At 45.9% G+C, this 19948-nt stretch overlaps 1 protein-coding gene across 1 annotated transcript in view; it reads left to right on the top strand.

Moving 5' to 3' along the window:
* Window positions 1–19948, top strand: part of atp13a2 (ATPase cation transporting 13A2) — a 53812-nt gene that overhangs the window by 8775 nt on the left and 25089 nt on the right. The window contains 8 exon segments of the mRNA XM_055659112.1: window positions 5673–5746; window positions 6892–7059; window positions 7554–7612; window positions 10505–10613; window positions 13826–13905; window positions 15433–15510; window positions 16519–16588; window positions 19397–19531. Of these exon segments, the coding sequence (XP_055515087.1) occupies window positions 5673–5746; window positions 6892–7059; window positions 7554–7612; window positions 10505–10613; window positions 13826–13905; window positions 15433–15510; window positions 16519–16588; window positions 19397–19531 (773 nt within the window).

Genomic DNA, 19948 nt, shown 5'->3' with positions numbered 1-19948 from the left:
AGTGCCAATCACCGGAGACGTCAGGACCAACGGGACACCGGCCCCCAGGCCCACTGCAAGCACGGAGATCCCAGAGACCCACAGCCAGCAGCAGCCCAGCCCCGTTCCAATTCCAGAGGAACACGCTCCCCGTAGGGACCGAAGCTGATGGTGTGCAAGGTGCGTCTTGGTCTTGAGGTTGCGGATGAGGGGGCGCAGCTCGGGCTGTGATGTCTCCGGCCACCCTCTGTACAGGAACTGAGACTGGGAACTGTGGAGTTGTTTGCAGTTGCAGAGGGAGGGGGCAAGGGCGGTACAGTTCCCAGTCTCAGCTCCAGTCCAGAGGGGTGACCGGAGACGTCAGGACCAACGGGACACCGACTGCAAGCACGGAGATCCCAGAGACTCACAGCCAGCAGCAACTCTAGCCCAGCCCCGCTCCAACTCCAGAGGAACCCGGGTTGTGGATGAGGGGGCGCAGCTCGGGCTGTGGGCGAACTGCCACTTGTCGCTGTAGCGGCCCATCGGGGAGCGGGTTCCTGTTGGTCCTGACGTCTCCGGCCATCCCCCTGGACAGGAGCTGAGAGACGTCAGGACCACCAGAAGCTGCTCCCCGATGGGCCGCTACGGCGACGTGGTAGTTCGCCCACAGCCCGAGCTGCACCCCCTCATCGGGACACCGACCCCCAGGCCCACTGCAAGCACGGAGATCCCAGAGACGCACAGCCAGCAACAACTATAGCCCAGCCCCGCTCCAACTCCAGAGGAACCCGGGTTGCGGATGAGGGGGCGCAGCTCGGGCTGTGGGCGAACTGCCACTTGTCGCCGTAGCGGCCCATCGGGCAGCGGATTCCTCTGGAGTTGGAGGGACAGGGAGACACAGCGGCTTTTGAGAATGGTGGGCAATCACTTCCAAAGTTCTGCCCACACAGTCAGTACACCTCTCCTACACTTGTCTCCCACACTAAGATCATCTCGCAGAGAATGATCCCAGCCTAACCCTCCCTATTCTCTCCTATTCTGCAAGAAAAAACTACATTGAACTCAAACTCGCGATCGAGTAACTGCCGGGATCGAGGCGCAAACTCGCGACCTTGCGGATACGAGCCGAGCACTCTACCACTGAGCCAGCCGTTAAAATCTACGCTAAAAATCTTCCATTCCGAAAGCTGAAAAATTCTGAATTACGAAAAGTGTCTGGTCCCAAGGCTTTCGGATAAAAGGTTGTGCACCTGTACAATACAATGTTGATTATATAGGAGTTTGTAATGAATCACATTGAAATTCCTCCTCATCTCCTTTCTGAAGGTATGTCCTTTTATTATGAGGCTGCTCGCTCTGGTTCTGGACTCTCCCATTACTGGAAACATCCATAGGTTATATAGGGTTTACGTTTCTGTGAACTATTCTTAATCCGAATGGTTTACAAGTCAGGACCGTAGCCAGGACCCCAGGCAGCAGAAAATGCCTGTAGCTGCTGGAAAATCCCTGCTGCCGGTCTCTCAATTGCTACTTTGTACAGACAGATCGCACATGAGTCAGGTATTGCTAAATATGTGACAAATTAACCAAATATGTGACACACCATGTGTAGGAAAGAACTCCAGATGCTGGTTTAAATCGAAAGTCTGAGGAAGGGTCTCGACACGAAACGTCACCCATTCCTTCTCTCCAGATATGCTCCCACTGAGTTACTCCAGCATTTTGTGTCTATCTACAAATTAACCAAAATTGTACTCTGAATGCTCCATGCATTTTCTGGCATTCCCGCTTATCGTTTTGAAAAGTCTTCTCGGATGTCCTCCCAACTTTTTTCATGAAGGCAATTCTTTCTGGTGTTTGCAGAGGACTCTTTCCTGAGAATAGATCATTTAAAAAAAAATTCAGAACTGATCTCGTGACACTCCTGGTGATTTTCTTTTCAGTGTCATGAGAATTGTGAAATGTGACATTGCACAAAGCTCGGAGTGAATGAAAGTTTCATTTTGCAGATTGCAAAGAAGCTTGGAATGAGAAATCCCTCCGGGGCAAGTGTAGAAACAACATTGCCGAGTACTGCATAAAGACGCAGACAGAGATGAGATGCAAAACTGTAAAGTTGAAATGAATTGGAAGGGCTAAATTAAAATTGAGCAAGTTTTAAACAGACTTGATGGGTGAAATGGCCTAATTCTGCTCTTAAAAATTATTGATATGAAATATCTTCGCAAGTGTGCCAGTGATTTCTTCTCAATTAGCTTCCCATAATTGCCCATGGTACACTTGGCCAGGCCCCAGAGACTTACTTATCTTTATACGCCTTAACACCTCCAGCACTTTCTCTGACGTAATGTGGACCTGTTTCAAGACAGTTTTATTCTCTTCCCTGAATTCCCTTGCTTTCATAACCTTCTCCATGCAAACATCGATGAGAAAATTTTATTTAAGACCATGCCCATCTACTGTGGCTTCACGACAAGAGTCCGAGGTATACGGTGCAGAAGTTGACCCTGTGGCTCAACTTGTTGAAGCCAACCAAGTCACTTAACTGAGCTAGTCCCACTTGCCTGTGGCTGGCTCATATTCCTTAAAACCTTTCCTATCCATGTATCAGTCCATAGTTGTACATGTCTCTACCACTTCATTCAGCAGCCCGTTCCATGTACACACCGCCTTCTGTGTGGAAAATGTTGTCCCTCGGGTTTCATTTAGATCTTTCCCCTCTTACCTTAAGCCTATGCCTTGGAAAGAAGACTGAGGCCGTTCACCTTATCTATATCCTTAGGTAGACAAAAATGCTGGAGAAACTCAGCGGGTGAGGCAGCATCTATGGAGCGAAGGGATAGGTGACGTTTCGGGTCTCGACCTATTCATTCGCTCCATAGATGCTGCCTCACCCGCTGAGTTTCTCCAGCATTTTTGTGTATCTTCAATTTTTCCAGCATCTGCAGTTCTTTCTTAAACTTATCGATACCCTTGGTGATTTTAAATACATCATCCCTCAGCCACCCATGCCCCAGGGAGAAAAGACCCAGCCTCTTCCTAAAGCGCAAACCTTCCATCTCCACTAACATCTATAAAAGTATTTTTTCGCCCTTTCCAGATGAATGACTACCTTCCCATAGCAGGGCGACTAGAAAATGTATGTGACCCTACAAACATCTTGTACAGCAGCAACATGACATCCTAAAGGCAGACACAGAAAGTTGGAGTAACTCAGCGGGTCAGGCGGCATCTTTGGAGAAAAGGAATAGGTAACGTTTACGGGTTAGAGACCCTTCTTCAGACGCTCCTGTACTCAATACACTAGCAACGATTGCAAGCGTACCAAACACCACCTTCATCTCTCTCTGTCCACCTTTGTTGCCACCTTCATGGAGCTATGCACCGGGCGCCCCTAGGTCTTGCTGTTCTACGACACTCCCTTGGGGCCTGTCATTCAGTACGTAAATCTGTGGAATTCTCTGCCTCAGAGGGCATTGGAGGCAGGTTCTCTGGATGATTTCAAGAGAGAGCTGGATAGGGCTCTTAAAAATAGTGGAGTCAGGGGATATGGGGAGAAGGCAGGAACGGGGGGTACTGATTGGAGATGATCAGCCATGATCACAGTGAATGGCGGTGCTGGCTCGAAGCGGCAAATGGCCCGCTCCTGCACCTATTGTCTATTGTCTATTGCAAGTCCTGTCCTGGTTTGTCCTTCCAAACCGCAACACCCACATTTATCTGAAAGTCAAGAATCTCTGAGAGCTACAGGTTCCAATGCGTAGTTATAACCAACAATTTGTCCTGGACCAACCACATCGAAGCTGGGGCCAATAAAGCACACCAACGGTTCCACTTCCTCAACGGACAAAGGAAGTAACACATGTCTGCAATGACTCTCACCACAGTTGTGCATCTGTAGACGGGTGCACAGTAGAAATCATGCCATTGCCTTGCATCACAGCTTGGTTTGGTGACAACTGTGGCCAAAACTGCAAGAAATTGCAGAGTTGTGGATGTAGCCTGGTCCATCGCACGTGGCCGATTCTCCCCACCATCGCCTCCATCTTCGCTTGATGCTGCCTTGGGAAAGCAGCCAACATAAACAATGATAGTTTTCACCCTAGTTATTCCTGCTTCTCATCTCTTCCATTGGGATAAAAGCTCCAAAAGCATGAAAGCACATACTACCAGATTCAGGACAGTTTCTTCCCCGCTGTTATCAAACGACTGAACGGTCCTCATGACGGATAGTGTACTCCTGTTCTACCAACCTTCGTCATTATGGATCCTTGAGTTTTTCTATAATTGTAATTCAATAATTCTGTAACACGATATTCTGCACTCCTGGTATTGTATTTTCTCCTTGCTCGACCTGTTGGACTTATTTATGGCCCAAGTGTACTCGTGTATGATATGTTTTGACAGGATCACACAAAAAAAAAATCTTTACTGTCTCTCGGTAACGAGCCAATAATAAACCTGCGGAATCTGAAGAAGGGTTTCGGCCCGAAACGTTGTCTATTTCCTTCGCTCCATAGATGCTGCTGCACCCGCTGAGTTTCTCCAGCATTTTTGTCTACCTTCGATTTTCCAGCATCTGCAGTTCCTTCTTAAACATAAACCTGCGGATGCTGGTTTATACCAAAGATAGACAAAAAGAGCAGTAGTAACTCAGCGGGTCATGTAGCCTCCCTGGAGAACATGGATAGCCGACGTTCCCAGTCAGAACCCTTCGGAAACGTTCCAGGAATGTTGCCCGATCCCTTGAGTTAGTGTCTACCGTCGATACCACGGAGCGGAGGCGGCGTTTCGGCTTTCGGCAGCGGCCCGAATCGGAGCTGAGGTGGCGGTGACATCACTTCGGAGGTTCGGCCGCCAGCCCAGTGGACGACCGGGAGCTCGCAGGTTACAGGTTGGTGACCTGTTTCCGGAGCTCCCGCAACCGCAGCTACGTCCACTGGACTGGAGGGCGGCATCTTCGGCCTGGATCACCTCAACGCAGAGGGAGAACAAGGAGGGAAGAGACAGAGACTAAGACTTTTGCCTCCATCGCAGTGAGGAGGTGCTTGGTGAACTCACTGTGGTGGATGTTAATTTGTGTTTATTGTATGTTTTGTTATTTTTATTATTATTGTGTATGACTGCAGGCAACGTAATTTCGTTCAGACCGAAAGGTCTGAATGACAATAAAGGAATCTAATCTAATCTAATTTAATCTAATCTGTTCCACATACACTGAGGTAAATAACAGATTGAAGTAATTAGCTGTGAGTCCAGAACCAGGGGCACAGTTTAAGAATAAGGGGTAGGCCATCAAGAACGGAGATGAGGAAAAACTTTTTCACACAGCGGGTTGTTAATCTGTGGAATTCTCTGCCTCAGAAGGCAGTGGAGGCCAATTCACTGGATGCTTTCAAGAGAGAGTTGGATAGAGCTCTTAACGATATTGGAGTCAGGGGGATATGGGGGAAAAAGGCAGGAATGGGGTACTGATTGTGGATGATCAGCCATGATCACAGTGAATGTCTTTGCAGGCTCGAAGGGCCGAATGGCCTACACCTGCACATGTTGTCCTGCACCTGTTGTCAATTGATTTTAACTCTGCATCTCTCTTAGAGGATCCCTGATCACTTTGCCAGTATTTCCTGCTCTATTTCAGTTTTTCATGATTTTGAGTATAATGTTTTTGGTATTTTAGTACACTCACATAACTCTCTGCTCTTTCACAGATAGCAGTAAGCTGCTGAAGAGCCAGCCGTCGGGTTACGGCACAGTCCGCCACTCTGGCACCACTGTCTCCATGGTAATGTATGGTGGGGTGCTAAGAAGTAACTGATGCTCCATTTTGTCAGAAAAAGTTACTAATGTTTAATATTTCATTCCTTTTTAAAAAAAAAAAAAATTTCATATTCCCTCCTCCGCCACTTTCTGGTTTAGCCTGTACCACTTGAAATTTGACTATGGTCTGTCTAGATCACGAGGACATTATACCAAAAGATATTGTGTACATTTGAAATCTGAGCTTATTTGTTCCATTTCCTCACCTCTATAAAGTATTTTATCCGGGGGTTCATCAGTTCTGGCACAGAGGAGGCAGATCAGATCCACTCTTCACATTATTTCTCTCCATGCTTGAAGTTACCAAATGGGTAGAATAAGTCTTTCTGCAAAGGTTCTTCATGAGGCTGTAAACTCAAATGAGTCGACGCATACAATCTTACACAACAAAGCTGGAGAAACTCAGCGGGTGCAGCAGCACCTATGGAGCGAAGGCAATAGGCAACGTTTACCTATTTCCTTTGCTCCATGCAAAGAGTTGAACAATCTCCACTATAGGAAATAGGCAACGTTTCAGGCCGAAACCCTTCCGGGTTTCGGCCCGAAACGTTGCCTATTTCCTTCACTCCATAGATGCTGCTGCACCCGCTGAGTTTCTCCAGCTTTTTTGTGTACCTTTGATTTTCCAGCATCTGCAGTTCCTTCTTAGACACATACAATCTTGTTTTGAACAGAAAAGTGTTCCTTGGCTTTGTTCATGCTGAGAATTTATACGCAGCAGAATTAAAAAGTTTATAGGATCCAGAAATGGCCTCTTGATGGAGCATAAAATGTGTAGGAAGGAACCGCAGATGTGGGTTTAAACCGAAGATAGACACAAAAATCTGGAGTAACTCAGCGGGTCAGGCAGCATCTCTGGAGAGAAGGAATCGGGTCGCAACCCTTCTTCTGACTGAACAGTTACTCCAGCATTTTGTGCCTATCTTTTGATAGCGCAATTGCCTTGGGTTTTAGATATGTGTAAAATTTGGATATTGCTAATTTCCATAGTTGTGTTAGGTATTTTGCAGTGATCCATTCAGCAAAGTGTATCGTAGTTACTAATTGTGATTCTCTGCTTTTTATGGTCGATAACTTCATGGTGCTAATGCTGATGTATTCTCTGTGCAGGAGGTGACTGGATACAAGCAAGTGAGATGGCGGGTAATTCTCTGCCACATTCTTACTGCACTGACAGTAGGAATACTTTGGCTAGTTTTTTACTGGAAACCAGTGCTGGAAGTGCTTTTTAAGTGCAACCCCTGTCATCTTTGTCAATCTGATTGGGTTGTAATTAAGGTAAGGAAAAAGAAAAATCAGTCCTTGACATGGGATATAACTAGCATCAATGAGGCTTGATGATCAGTTGATAAGTTCTTAACGCAGTAGCAACTATGTGCTGATACCAGCGACCGCCGATATGGGAATTTGGAGCTTCTCAGCTCAAAGCTGATGTTCTCTGTCTGGTTTGTAAAACGTTAGTACGTGTAAAAGTGACTGAATGATTGATCATCAGAAACACTTGAAACTGTTTACCTAGTGAAGAGAGAACGTACATTGACAGCAGTCTGGGAAGTTTCCAGACCTATACAGACAGGTAAATGGATAGACAAGGTTTAGAGTGATATGGGCCAAGTACAGGCAAATGGGACCAAATAATTTTGGGTGATCGATGGTCAGTGTGGACTCGGTGGGCTGAAGGGCCTGTTTCCATGCTGTATCTCTAAACTATAAACTAAAGTTCTAAAGATCAAAATAATAGAGACTAAAATGGTTCAATCATTTTCTTGCAGGATTCATTTAACCAGCGATTTATCGAGCGAGTGAGGACAGAGGAGATTGAGGATGACTGGTTAGTTGCTCTACATTTACTGTAGGAACTTGCTATGTCTGAGCCCTGGCTGGCAGTGGAATTGTCACAAATAGTCTCCGTTTTATCTCTGTGTTCTGTGGATTATTGAATTGATTACTTGAGCATCTGGAGACATTAAGTATGTTCGCTTGCAATCTGAACCCGACACGAGATGACATTAGAAGTACCTGCAACACGATTCATATCAATGCTTGGGCCACAATGTTAATCGGGATTCCTATTCTTGATTGCTAATCTGGAAAGTACAGAACTGTACGGTTAAATTCCTGCCATACAACGCCGGATTCCCGGGTTTGATCCCGACGACAGGTCCCTAATGTGTGTAGGATAGTGTTAATGTGCGGGGATCACTTGTCGGTACGGACTCGACGGGACGAAGGGCCTGTTTCGCGCAGTATCTCGAAACTAAACTAAAAAAAAGACATGGAAGGGTAAAAAAATTTATTTTTATTTTAATAAATAATTAGTTTCCAGCGTATGGATTTAAACTTTGAAGCAGAGAAAATTCACTGGATTTTTCTGTGTGCCTGTTAAATGTATTGTAGCACTCACCCTCCTCTCATCCTAGTCATGCTTTTCAATATGAGCCTGGTTGATTTTCTAGCATTCAGCATCTCTGTGTGACCAAAACAAGAATCCCCTCACCCCAGGCTGATTGAGGTATACTGATTTGGAATTAGCCTGGGCTGTGCCTTTTGCCGTTAGTTTACTTTAGAGATACAGCGGGGAAACAGGCCCTTTGGTCCACCGAATCCGCACCGACCAGCGATCCCCGCACGTCAACACTATCACTACACACACACATACACACACACACACACACACACACACACACACACACACACACACACACACACACACACACACACACACACACACACACACACACACACACACACACACAGGCCAATTTACAATTTTACCAAAGCCAATTCACCTACAAACTCTTTGGAGTACATCTTTGGAGTAGTTTGGGAAACTTATCGAAGGTGAGGTTTGTGAACCATCAGGAGGTAGTTTTCAGGTATGAATACAGTTTGTGGAAAGTGCTGTCGTTCCTCTGCCAGGCTGCATCAATGTCTCTGGTCCAATCCTGCTGTGGTCCGAGTAGGGATGTGTGGATATGCAGGTTGCAGAGTTCTAATACTACCACAGAAAGCTGCAGCTGGAGCTGCCAACTTCTACATCCACGGCCTAAACACTTAGTAGGAGCCATTTATGTTTAAGTTAGTTACTGTTAGTATATTATAGTCATGTCTAGATATTTCTAGTTTGATCTGTTTTGTATGCTTGTGGGAGGGATTTGATACGTAGAAGGGCGTGTCTACATGTGAGGGGGCTGGCGTAGCCACAGAGAGTGGGCTGTGAGTTTAGCCTCGAGGGATGGTGGAGCCAACAGTTTTGACCACACGACTCTACACGCCACCGATGCAACAAGAATGAAAAGTTACTATTTTTATTGGAATAAGAAATACTTGATATGAATCACTTCTTTGTTTCCTCCCCTGGACTGCAACCGTGGAGGAGAGGCTTGTGTACTCCAGTGATCCTGAGAGCTATGCCGGATGGGGTTTCGTATCCCTGGCAGGTTCAACCAAACCGGACAGGTCTCGGGTGAGGAGGCAGACGAAGCAGTCCCTGGTCCTCCAGGTTGGGCCTGGGGTTAACGACCCCACCCTGGGGTAAAAGTGTGAGTTACAGAAACATTGACGAATGAAAACCAAATGGCACACGTGGTTGAAGAAGGTGCCCCAGCGATGGGGAACATGACACTACCCAGCCAAACCCGCAAGGGCGCTGGGAAGCTGACACACCCACTGACGCCAAAGAAATCCATCCTTGTGGGATCATGGAACATCCGAACCATGTTCCAGGTCTGCAAGGCTGCCACAATTGCCAATGAAATGGTGCGCTACAATCTCTGTGTCCTGGGCTTGGCTGAACCAAGATGGACTGTCATATGCTGAGAGAATGGAGCAGCTGGGCTTGTACACTCTGGAGTTTAGAAGGATGAGAGGGGATCTCATTGAAACATATAAGATTGTTAAGGGCTTGGACACGCTAGAGGCAGGAAACATGTTCCCGATGAATAAGGAGTAAGCCATTTAGAACGGAGACGAGGAAACAATTTTTCTCACAGAGAGTGGTGAGTCTGTGGAATTCTCTGCCTCAGAGGGCGGTGGAGGCAGGTTCTCTGGATGCTTTAGAGAGAGAGCTAGATAGGGCTCTTAAAAATAGCGGAGTCAGGGGATATGGGGAGAAGGCAGGAATGGGGTAATGATTGGGGATGATCAGCCATGATCACATTGAATGGCGGTGCTGGCTCGAAGGGCCGAATGGCCTACTCCTGCACCTATTGTCTATTGACACAGCCAGGGGAGATCAACCTGCCACAAACATTACCCGGCAAGCCCTGAAATGGAACCGCCAAGGAAAAAGGAAAAGAGGTCGCCCCAGGAACAGCTGGAGAAGAGGTGTCCAGACAGAAATGTCTGAGCGTGGACTCATCTGGGGAGATCTCGAAAAAACTGCCAACAACCGAGTGTGGAGGAGGACATGTCAATGGCCGGTGCTCCCCAGAGGAGCAAAGGACATAAGAAGAAGTAGAAGAAGACTTCTTTGTTTGTACTACTTCAATAAACGACCAATTAATCAAGAAATAACGAGGGGAAGATTAGTTTTTACAATCTGCGAGTGCGTAAGCTATATCTCTTCGACATCCCCGAGTAGTAATGGCGATCAAAAATTGATCATTGGAAAGTTAAGTAATTGCCATTACACACTTGTCCATATCAGGTGGTGAAATAATTCTTAGCACATGTGCCAGCTCACAGTTTAATGCTCTTCATTTTCTGCTCCTCTATTTTAAAGGTTTGCACCGTCAGCTGAATCTAGCGGCGATGATATGCGAACTACATTGGCCATAGGAGTACTTGAAGATGATTGGAAAGATACATTACAACTACAGAAACAGGAGGAGGTAAGAGATCAGACCAACTACATAACCAGAGAGTCACTGCTGCAATAGGCCCTTTGGCCCAACTCATCCATGCTGTCCAAGGTGCCTTGCTGAGTTAGCCACATTTGCATGAGTTTCCTGGCCATCAACCTGTCCTTTTTAAAAAAAAAGAAAAAAAAAAAAGTTGTAATCGTAGCCTCCCCAACTATTTCCTCTGACAGCTCTATCCATTTTCCCACCTCCCTAATCAGGAAAAAATGCTGCTCTGGCTCAAGGTAAAATCGAAGGTAGGCACAAAATGCTGGAGTAACTCAGCGGGTGAGGCAACGTCTCTGGGGAGAAGGAATGGATGGCATTTCGGGTCGAGACCCTTCTTCAGACTGGTGTCAGTCTGAAATCAGTCTGAAAAAGAGACTTGACCCGAAATGCCATTCATTCCTTCTATCCAGAGATGCTGCCTGTCTCGCTGAGTTACTCCAGCATTTTGTGTTTATCTTCCGTGTAAGTTCCTTTCTACACATGACCTTATCTATGTTCCTCATGATTTTATAAACCTCTACAAGGTCACCCTTCTGCCTCCACGGGTCTGAGCTTATTCAGTCTCTCCTCCTAACTCAAGCCTGCCAGTCCTGGCAACAGTCTGGTGACACTTTTCTGCTCCCATATGTTCAAGAGCAAGTAAAGCATATGATTGATGTGCCGTGTGTCAGAAGGAACTGCATTTGCTGGTTTATACTGAAGTTATACTGAAGTTAGACACAAACTGCTGGAGTAACTCAACGGGACAGGCAACATCCCTGGAGAGAAGGAATGGGTGATGTTTTGGATCGAGACCCTTCTTCAGTCATTCCTGCTCCCAGCACTCTCTGGCCCAAACAAACAAATGACCTCTGATTTGGCATTCAGAGGTGGATGGGAAATAGAAAAAACATTATATTTGATTTTTTTTTTTAAAGTAGAAGTTAGAATATTAAAGTTTACTATATTCATCATCGTTGAAAACATTAGCGACCCAGTGGCGCTGGTTTCCGATGGGAACGGTGACGGATGCACCACACATCTCTGTCCTCCAGTTCCTGTGGACTTCCGCCGTTGGAAGTATAGGATATTGGTGTGTGTGTGTGCTTTATCATCATTCCTTACAATGCTGTGTACGACAGTGATCGTAACTTCTACTGAAGTGTGGATGGCCGTTGGCTCGCTAGAAGCTCATCCATCCGCCCTTTTTGACAGGTCTTACTTTTGGTCCTGCTGGGGGTACACAGCCCCCTCCTCACCTGGCAAACCAGGTGGGGGAGATACGGTTTAGTCGCCGACTATCCGACCATGGAGCAGGTAGCACGGGATTACATGGTACCCGTGGCGGAGGGAACTCCCCCCCGACCTGACTTGAACATAGGTCACACAATAGAGAGACGCACAAATGGGCTGCAGGAGCTTCTGTAAAGGTGCAAGGAAAGAAAAGGACTGCAAGGATAAATGTCTCAGACTGTGACAGGAGAATTGTTAATTTAAAGTATGGAAATGGCAGAAAAATAAAATGAATATTTTATGTCTTATTCCATCTAAGTAGATATAAAAACCTGGCCAAACCTCCCGGTGGATGGTATAGCTGGCTGGTGCTGCTGTGAGTTAATGTTTAATCCGGTGCACAGTCAGTCATTCAAGACAACTGCATTGTTCCCAATGGTTCAATGGTTCGTTATTGTCACGTGCAAAATGCAAACGCTCTTTGAAATCATTTAACAAACAGTCCAGTAGAGTATTGCTGGACCATCCCCGATTAGCAAATGTACAGAAAGTCTACTGAGCCCCGCATGTGTCCATGTGTTGCCGCTGTTTTCCAAGTCTAGTCCACGCTCCATTTGTTGTGAGCGGTGCCCGCTTCAGGCATGCCCCAGGCTGCTGCGGACCTCCAGCCATTGCCTTCCTTGGTCGACCGACAACCCGTGTCCTCTCCTTCCCCCGTCCATCCGCGACTGAACTTGACATAGCGGTCGGTAGGTAGGTCCTCTCCTGCCGGCCTTGCTCCCCTCCTGTCGCATCTGTTGTAGTCGCTGCCTCCATCCTTCCCGTTTCTGATCTTCAATGGCGGTTCGGCCAGCTCCACTGGTTCCAGGCTGCGGGTCGCTGGGTTCTTCGACCATGGGCCGGCTACCGCCTACAGCCCACGGTCTACCAGGTCTTGTAGTCGACTGACTGATGAACCTTGCGTTGGCATTGCACTGATTCAGGCAGATGGAACGTACCTCATTGCACTTGAGACGTGCTCTGTGAAGGATCTTTTGGGAGTTATGAAGCAATTGCTCAATGCAGAGTGCTTGGCCTCTGTCCAGCTTTGGCTGCTAAAGTATTCATGTGAATATCTTTAAGAAGGAACTGCAGATGCTGGAAAAAAATCGAAGGTAGACAAAAATGCTGGAGAAACTCAGCGGGTGAGGCGGCATCTATGGAGAGATGGAATAGGTGACGTTTCAGGTCGAGACCCGAAACGTCACCTATTCCTTCGCTTCATAGATGCGGCCTCACCCGCTGAGTTTCTCCAGCATTTTTATCTACCAATGTGAATATCTTGGTCAGTGATTATTCCAAGGTCATTGCAGATACGGAACTCAATGTCTTGGATGAAAATGCTTAGTGTGGCCAATGTGCCTATATAAGGAACAATCACAGTCGTCTATGAAACACCATCAATGCGTCTGATTATGAGACGCTGGTTTTTGTATTGATTAACAGAACCAGTCTGCATCTTTTTAAAATCTATATGCAGCAAATAAACTGCAGTTTTTCTGACTGGGTGGGTAGTGGCATTTCCCATGTGTTGGAAGAGCCTGCAGTTCCAATACTGGTCTTGTTAGCCAGCTAATAAACCCACAACGCTGCCGTTAGAAGCAGGTCGTCCTTGGTCCCAACACACTGCCTAAGAAGAACATAGAACAGCACAGGAATACCCACAATATGCTGAACATGATGCCAAGTTAAACTGATCTCGTCTGCCTGTACATGATCCATATCCCTCTATTCCTTGCACTTCCATGTGCCCATGTAAAAGTCTCTTAAACATCTCTATCATATCTGCCTCCACCACCATCCCTGGCAATGTTTTCCAGGCCCCACTCAGATCCCTGTGAGTAGCTCCAGTTTGGACAGCATGGTGTTGCTGTGATCAGGGCTCCTTGCAGTTTGAAGCAAGGTCACTTTCTAATCTTCACACATTATGTTTTCCTCAAAAGAAAAGTGTGATTCGATACTACACCTTTGAGGGTTTACGCTACATTTGGATTGAGAAGAAAGGAAGCTTCTGCAAGCTCAGGTAGGTGACCTTATGTGGGAGCAAACTAGCACAGCAACAGGCCCTTCTGCCGACAATGTCCGTGCCTGTTGAACTGAAAACAAACAGTTGAAAACAAAAATAATGGGACTGGATTCAGGAATAACAAGTCAGTTAGCCTGATGTAATTGATGGAAAACTTGTAAAAAAAATCTCTGAGGAACATCCAATGTAAATCACATAGACAGAAACAGATTAAGGACAGATTAAGCTAGCACTGATTTGTTAGTGTCAGAGAAGCAAATAAATATATTGAAGAAAGTATGAGGTGATACATTTGACAAGTATCAAGTCTGTATTGGCCACCAACCTTTGATGAGGGTACACAAAAATGCTGGAGAAACTCAGCGGGTGCAGCAGCATCAATGGAGCGAAGGAAATAGGCAACGTTTCGGGCCAAAACCCTTCTTCAGACTGATAGGGGGAGGTGGGGAGAAGGAAGGAAAAAGGAGGAGGAGGAGGCCGAGGGCTGAGGGAAGGGAGGAGAGGCTAATCTCATCAAACTTTTGATGAGATTAGTTAGGATAAGCGGCAATCTTCTTCAATAATACATTGAGACTAGGGCGGCACTGTGGCCCAGCGATAGAGTTGCTGCCTCACAGCACCAGAGACCAGGATTCCATCCTGACTACGTGTGCTGTCTGTGCGGAGTTTGTATGTTCTCCCCGTGACCTGCGTGGGTTTTCTCAGAGATCTTCGGTTTCCTCCCACACTCCAAAGACGTGTAGGTTTGTTGGTTAGTTGGCTTGGTATAAAAATGTACCAAAATTGTCCCGTGTGTGTGTGTGTGTGTGTGTGTGTGTGTGTGTAGGATGGAGTTGATATGCGGGGAGTGTTGATCGCTGGTCGGCGTGGACCCCAGTGGGCCGAAGGGCCCCTTTCTGCGCTGTATCGCCAAATTAAACTAAACTAAGCCTGTTGTCTCGAGGCCAGGCCACAGATTCAGCCACTTTGCTGCTCATCACATTCTCTAACCACTGTTTGCAAGTTCACCACTCTGTTGGATCTTGAACTGAGTTTTCTTGGTGTTCATGTTTTCTTTTGGCCTGCACGTCTTTGGCATGTGGGAAGATTCCTGAGCACCTGTGGGGAACCCGCTTGGTCATGGGGAGAAAGCGCATGCTCATGCCGACAGCAGCCACCGTCAGGAGCGAGCTTGCTAAGCTGCAGCAGCCCTGAACTGATGCCCCACAGTGCCGCCATGTTCAAAGTGTTTCATTGCCATGTGTCCCAGATGGAACAATGAAATTCTTACTTGCAGCAGCACAACAGAATATGTAAACATAGTACACTGTAAATACAATATAATAAACGAGAGAGAAACTACAGTTCAGTGTGTATATATTTACACACTCACAAATACACATATATATGGTCATATATGGTTAATATATGTGTGTGTGTGTGTTTTACCCATTTTATCGTGCATTTATACCACAAGGTTTGCGTGAGTGAGCGAGTGCGAGTGTGTGCGGTGCTTAATGCTGATCAATTTTTTCCTTTTATTAGTGATCTCGATGAGTCTCTATCATGTGAAGACATTCACAAACAACAGAAGGGACTCAGCACACACAACCAAATTAGAAAGTAAGTCCTTAAGAATCGTAGAAATTCTATATATCCAACAAGATAGAATATTTTGCTGAAATATTTCTGGAAGCAAGAGTTGGTAAAGTTCTGGGGAGATGTATGACGTTGGCTTCAGGCCGAATAAATGATGATCTTATGACTGATTAGTAGTAGCTTCTTGTTGTCACACAAAAGATGTCTGTGCAAGCTTGGTTACAGCGTAAATAAATGTGGTGCTCATTTTGTAGAATGACTCTTCGTCTGTGAAAATCTATGTTGCTGAACCATAAACATCAAGGGAAACCAAGACCACTATTTTGTCATTGTCTGCTTTCTTTACAAGAGGAGGGAGATATTTTTCCAGAAGATGCATGCTCTATCATCAGCCTATGTTGAATAAGCTTTTATCCGTTTGGGTACCTGCAAGAATTCATCGTGATTCTATCATCCTGTAATATTACACGATCTATATCTCAACTGTAATTGTCTGTAACTTCTCAATACCTCTTGATTACGGTGACCTAACTGTGTATCCATCTACTTCAGTTACAAAAATTGTAGGTGACTATTTGAAGAGCTACAATCAATCTCGCTGTAGAGGCAACTGCTGTACTGTAGTACTGACCATAAGCCAGGATTACAACACAGCTAGAAAATATATGTGTGGGTGAAGGGTGAGAACAGGCTTAGATTTATCAGTAGATTCAAGGAACTGCAGATGCTGGTTTACGAAAAGGATACAACGCGCTGGAGTAATTCAGCAGGCTGGGCATCATCCCTGGAGAACATGGATCAGTGATGTTTGCATTGGGCCCTAACCCAAAACATCTCGTTTACTATGTTCTCCACGGAGGCTGCCTGACCTTCCAAATTACTCCAGCACTTTGTGTCCTTTTTACATTTGACAGTGATGTGCAAACATATTTACAGAAGGCTAAGTACTTGTGAGGTATTGCTACCTCTAAGAATTGCCGTGGTAAAAGTTAGACTCTTCTAAATTGCCGTAATGTTTTGTTTAACTTGCAGAAGGCAGGTATATGGGCGAAACGTGATTGAGGTGCTTGTAAAATCATACTTCACACTATTAGTACAGGAGGTGAGTAGAGATGGTCATGTTTCTTTCCATAGAAAAGAGCAATGCTTTTATTTTGGGGTTAGGCAGATTGTGGTGTCTTAATGATTGTGCTGTGGCTTGCTGATGTACGTAACTGGAGTAGCAAAGCCCTGATTAGAGGGGAGTAGATTAGTGGCCATTCATGCATTTACCACCATATACAAATGACGATTTTACTCTATAGAAGAGGAACAAAAACAACTCAAGTTTCTACGATGGTGGTGGGAAGGAAGGAGTGCCCCTTGCACAGTTGGAAGTACTCGGGGGGTGGGGGGACAGAAAACTACAGGGTAAGAGAAAATACTTGCTCGGAAGTAAGTGTTTTCATTGTTGAGGTTTAGTTTAATTTAGTCTAGAGATACAGCGCGGAAACAGGCCCTTCGGCCCACCGGGTCCACGCCGTCCAGCGATCCCCGCATATTAACACTATCATACACACACTAGGGACAATTTTTACATTTACCAACCCGATTTACCTCCATACCCGTACGCCTTTGGAGTGTGGGAGAAAACCGAAAATCTCGGCGAACACCCACGCGGTCACAAGGAGAACGTACAAACTCCGCACAGACAGCACCCGTCGGGATCGAACCCCGGCCTCCGGCGCTACAAGCGCTGTAAGGCAGCAGCTCTGCCGCTGCGACACCGATATTAGAGTCCTGGAATTTCTGCACAGAAAGAGGCCTTTGTCCCGTCGAGTCAGCACCAGCCATCAACAAGCCATTTACATTCATCCGATTTTTAAAATTCTCTGCACATTCCCATTCCCTCCCCCGACCACTCACCTATACACCAGGGTCAATTATACAGAGGCCAATTAACCTACAAACCTGCACATCATTGAGATATGGGAGGAAACCGGAGGATCCAGGAGAAACCCATGTGGTCACAGGGAGAACATGCAAACTCAGCATAGGCAGCATCTGAGGTCAGGATCGAACCCGGGTCTCTGGCGCTGAAGCAGCAGCTCTATGAGCAACAATACTGCGCCGACCAGCGGTCAGATTGCCTTCTGAAGTGGTGCAACAAGCCACTGGTTGCAGTTGTGAACACAGGGTAGCAATAACAGTGGTGGCACAGTAATAGAGCTACTGCCTTACAGGGCAAGAGACCCGGGTTTGATCCTGACAATGGGAGCCGGTCTGTACGGTGTTTGTACCATCTCCCTGTGACCGGCGTGGGTTTTTGCTGGGATCTTCAGTTTCCCCGCACTCTCCAAAGACGTACAGGTTGAAAGATTAATTGGCTTAGTATAAATGTAAAATTGTCCCTCGTGAGTGTAGGATCGCTGGTCGGTGCGGACTCGGTGGGCCGAAAGGCCTGTTTCCGCTCTGTATCTCGAAACTAAACTAAACTATATAGGGTGCAAGTAAGGAAATGAACGCCAGTGTACTGAGGCCAAACATCTTGTGTGCTTGTGTAAGGGCAGGTGGGTCTAAGTGTAATTATAATTTAAGAAACCAGGGTTTTTCTCCATCCTAGTAGCTTGGGCCAAATACATGTTTAAGGTGTCATACATCATATGCACAATAAGGGTCGACCTTCAGCCCTGTGTTATTGAACCTTTATTGGTGGAAGCCAAGAGCTACTAAATTATCTTTGATTCAATTGCAACAGAGAAAGTTAAAAAGGTGAGTATGTTTGATTGATGCTCTCCATGTGTATGCTTGCATGCATGTGAACCATGAGAAGGTTGAATTTTGTAAATGACCCTACAGGTGCTCACAGATCACAGATTCAGGGCGGTCACGGTGGCGCAGCGGTAGAGTTGCTGCCTTACAGCGAATGCAGCGACGGAGGCCAGGGTTCGATCCCCACTACGGGCGCTGTCTGTACGGAGTTTGTACGTTCTCCCCGTGACCTGCATGGGTTTTCTCCGAGATCTTCAGTTTCCTCCCACACTCCAAAGACGTACGTGTTTGTAGGTTAATTGGCTTGGTAAAATATAAAAATTGTCCCTAGTGGGTGTAGGATAGTGTTAATGTGCGGGGATTACTGGTCGGCGCGGACTTGGTGGGCCGAAGGGCCTGTTTCAGCGCTGTATCTCTAAACTAAACTAAATGAACATGTACCATATGGTTTTGGTGCTGGAAAATAACGGATATGGTCCGTATTTTAGCATAATGAATCACGGACGTAAGGGGAAACATAATGAGCGCAGGAAAATATGATGGTGATGGTAAATGAAAGAGTACTTGTAAGAATGATCCAATCTTTAAATTAGTTTAGTTTATTGTCACGTGTACCAAGGTACAGTCTTTTTGTGTAGGCAGTAACTACAGATGCTGGTTTACACCAAAGATAGACACAAAAGGCTGGAGTAACTCAGCGGTGACAGGCAGCATCTCTTAGAGAGAAGGAATGGGTGACATTCAGGGTTGAGACCCTTCCTTTTCTCCAGAGATGCTGCCCGTCCTGCTGAGTTACGCCAGCATTTTGTATCTATCTTCAGTGAAAAGCTTTTGTTGTGTGCTGTCCAGTCAATGGAAAGATTATACATGATTACAATCAAGCTGTCCACAAAGTCCAGGTACAGGATAAAGGGAATAACGTTTAGTGCATGATAGATGAGGAGCATGGTTCAAGTAAGTGATGCTGTTGTTGGAGTCGAGGTTTAAAATAGTGGAGCGTTGTAATGAATGATTGCAGATCCACGTCTGACCAGTACGCACAGAGTTGCCTGGTTTCTGCGCATCTTTTGCTCATTTCTAATTGTATAGGTTTAATTTAGTTAAGTTTATTTTCAAGTCTAAGTTTGATGCTAAACCTTTTTTTTTTTTTCTGTTCCAGGTCTTGAACCCTTTCTACATTTTTCAGATTTTCAGTATTATACTTTGGGTCACTGAGGAGTATTATTACTATGCAGTGTGTATCCTGTTCATCTCCGTGATATCCATTGGTATATCCCTATACCAGACACGCAAGGTACATCATTGGGAGCGGGTAGCAGCGGCTGCCATTGTATGCAGGATCTGAAGCATGATTGCTGGAAATGAAATGAATTTGGTGACTTCATGTTTTTTTGAACGTGAAACAAAAAAGTTAGGTTATATTAGGAAATGGCATCTTGCGGCACAGTCAAACAGTGTGGAAACAGGCCCTTCGGCCCAACTTGCTCATACCAACCAACATGTCCCATCTTCGCCAGTCCCACCTGCCTGCATTTCGCCCTTATCCCTCAAAATCTGTCCTGTCCATGTACCTGTCTAATTGCTTCTTAAACGTTGCGATAGTCCCTGCCTCAACTCCCTCCTCCTTGCATCTTGTAATAAATTTCCATCAACCTAAAATATTTCAATGGTCAGATTTAATTCTGTAGATTTAAGAAGAAAAGTTATTTCT

This window comes from Leucoraja erinacea, chromosome 30 (assembly GCF_028641065.1).
Source record: "Leucoraja erinacea ecotype New England chromosome 30, Leri_hhj_1, whole genome shotgun sequence".
Taxonomy (NCBI): Eukaryota; Metazoa; Chordata; class Chondrichthyes; order Rajiformes; family Rajidae; genus Leucoraja; species Leucoraja erinaceus.
Note: the sequence above shows the minus strand (reverse complement) of the source record. Positions and strands in the feature narration are given on the sequence as shown.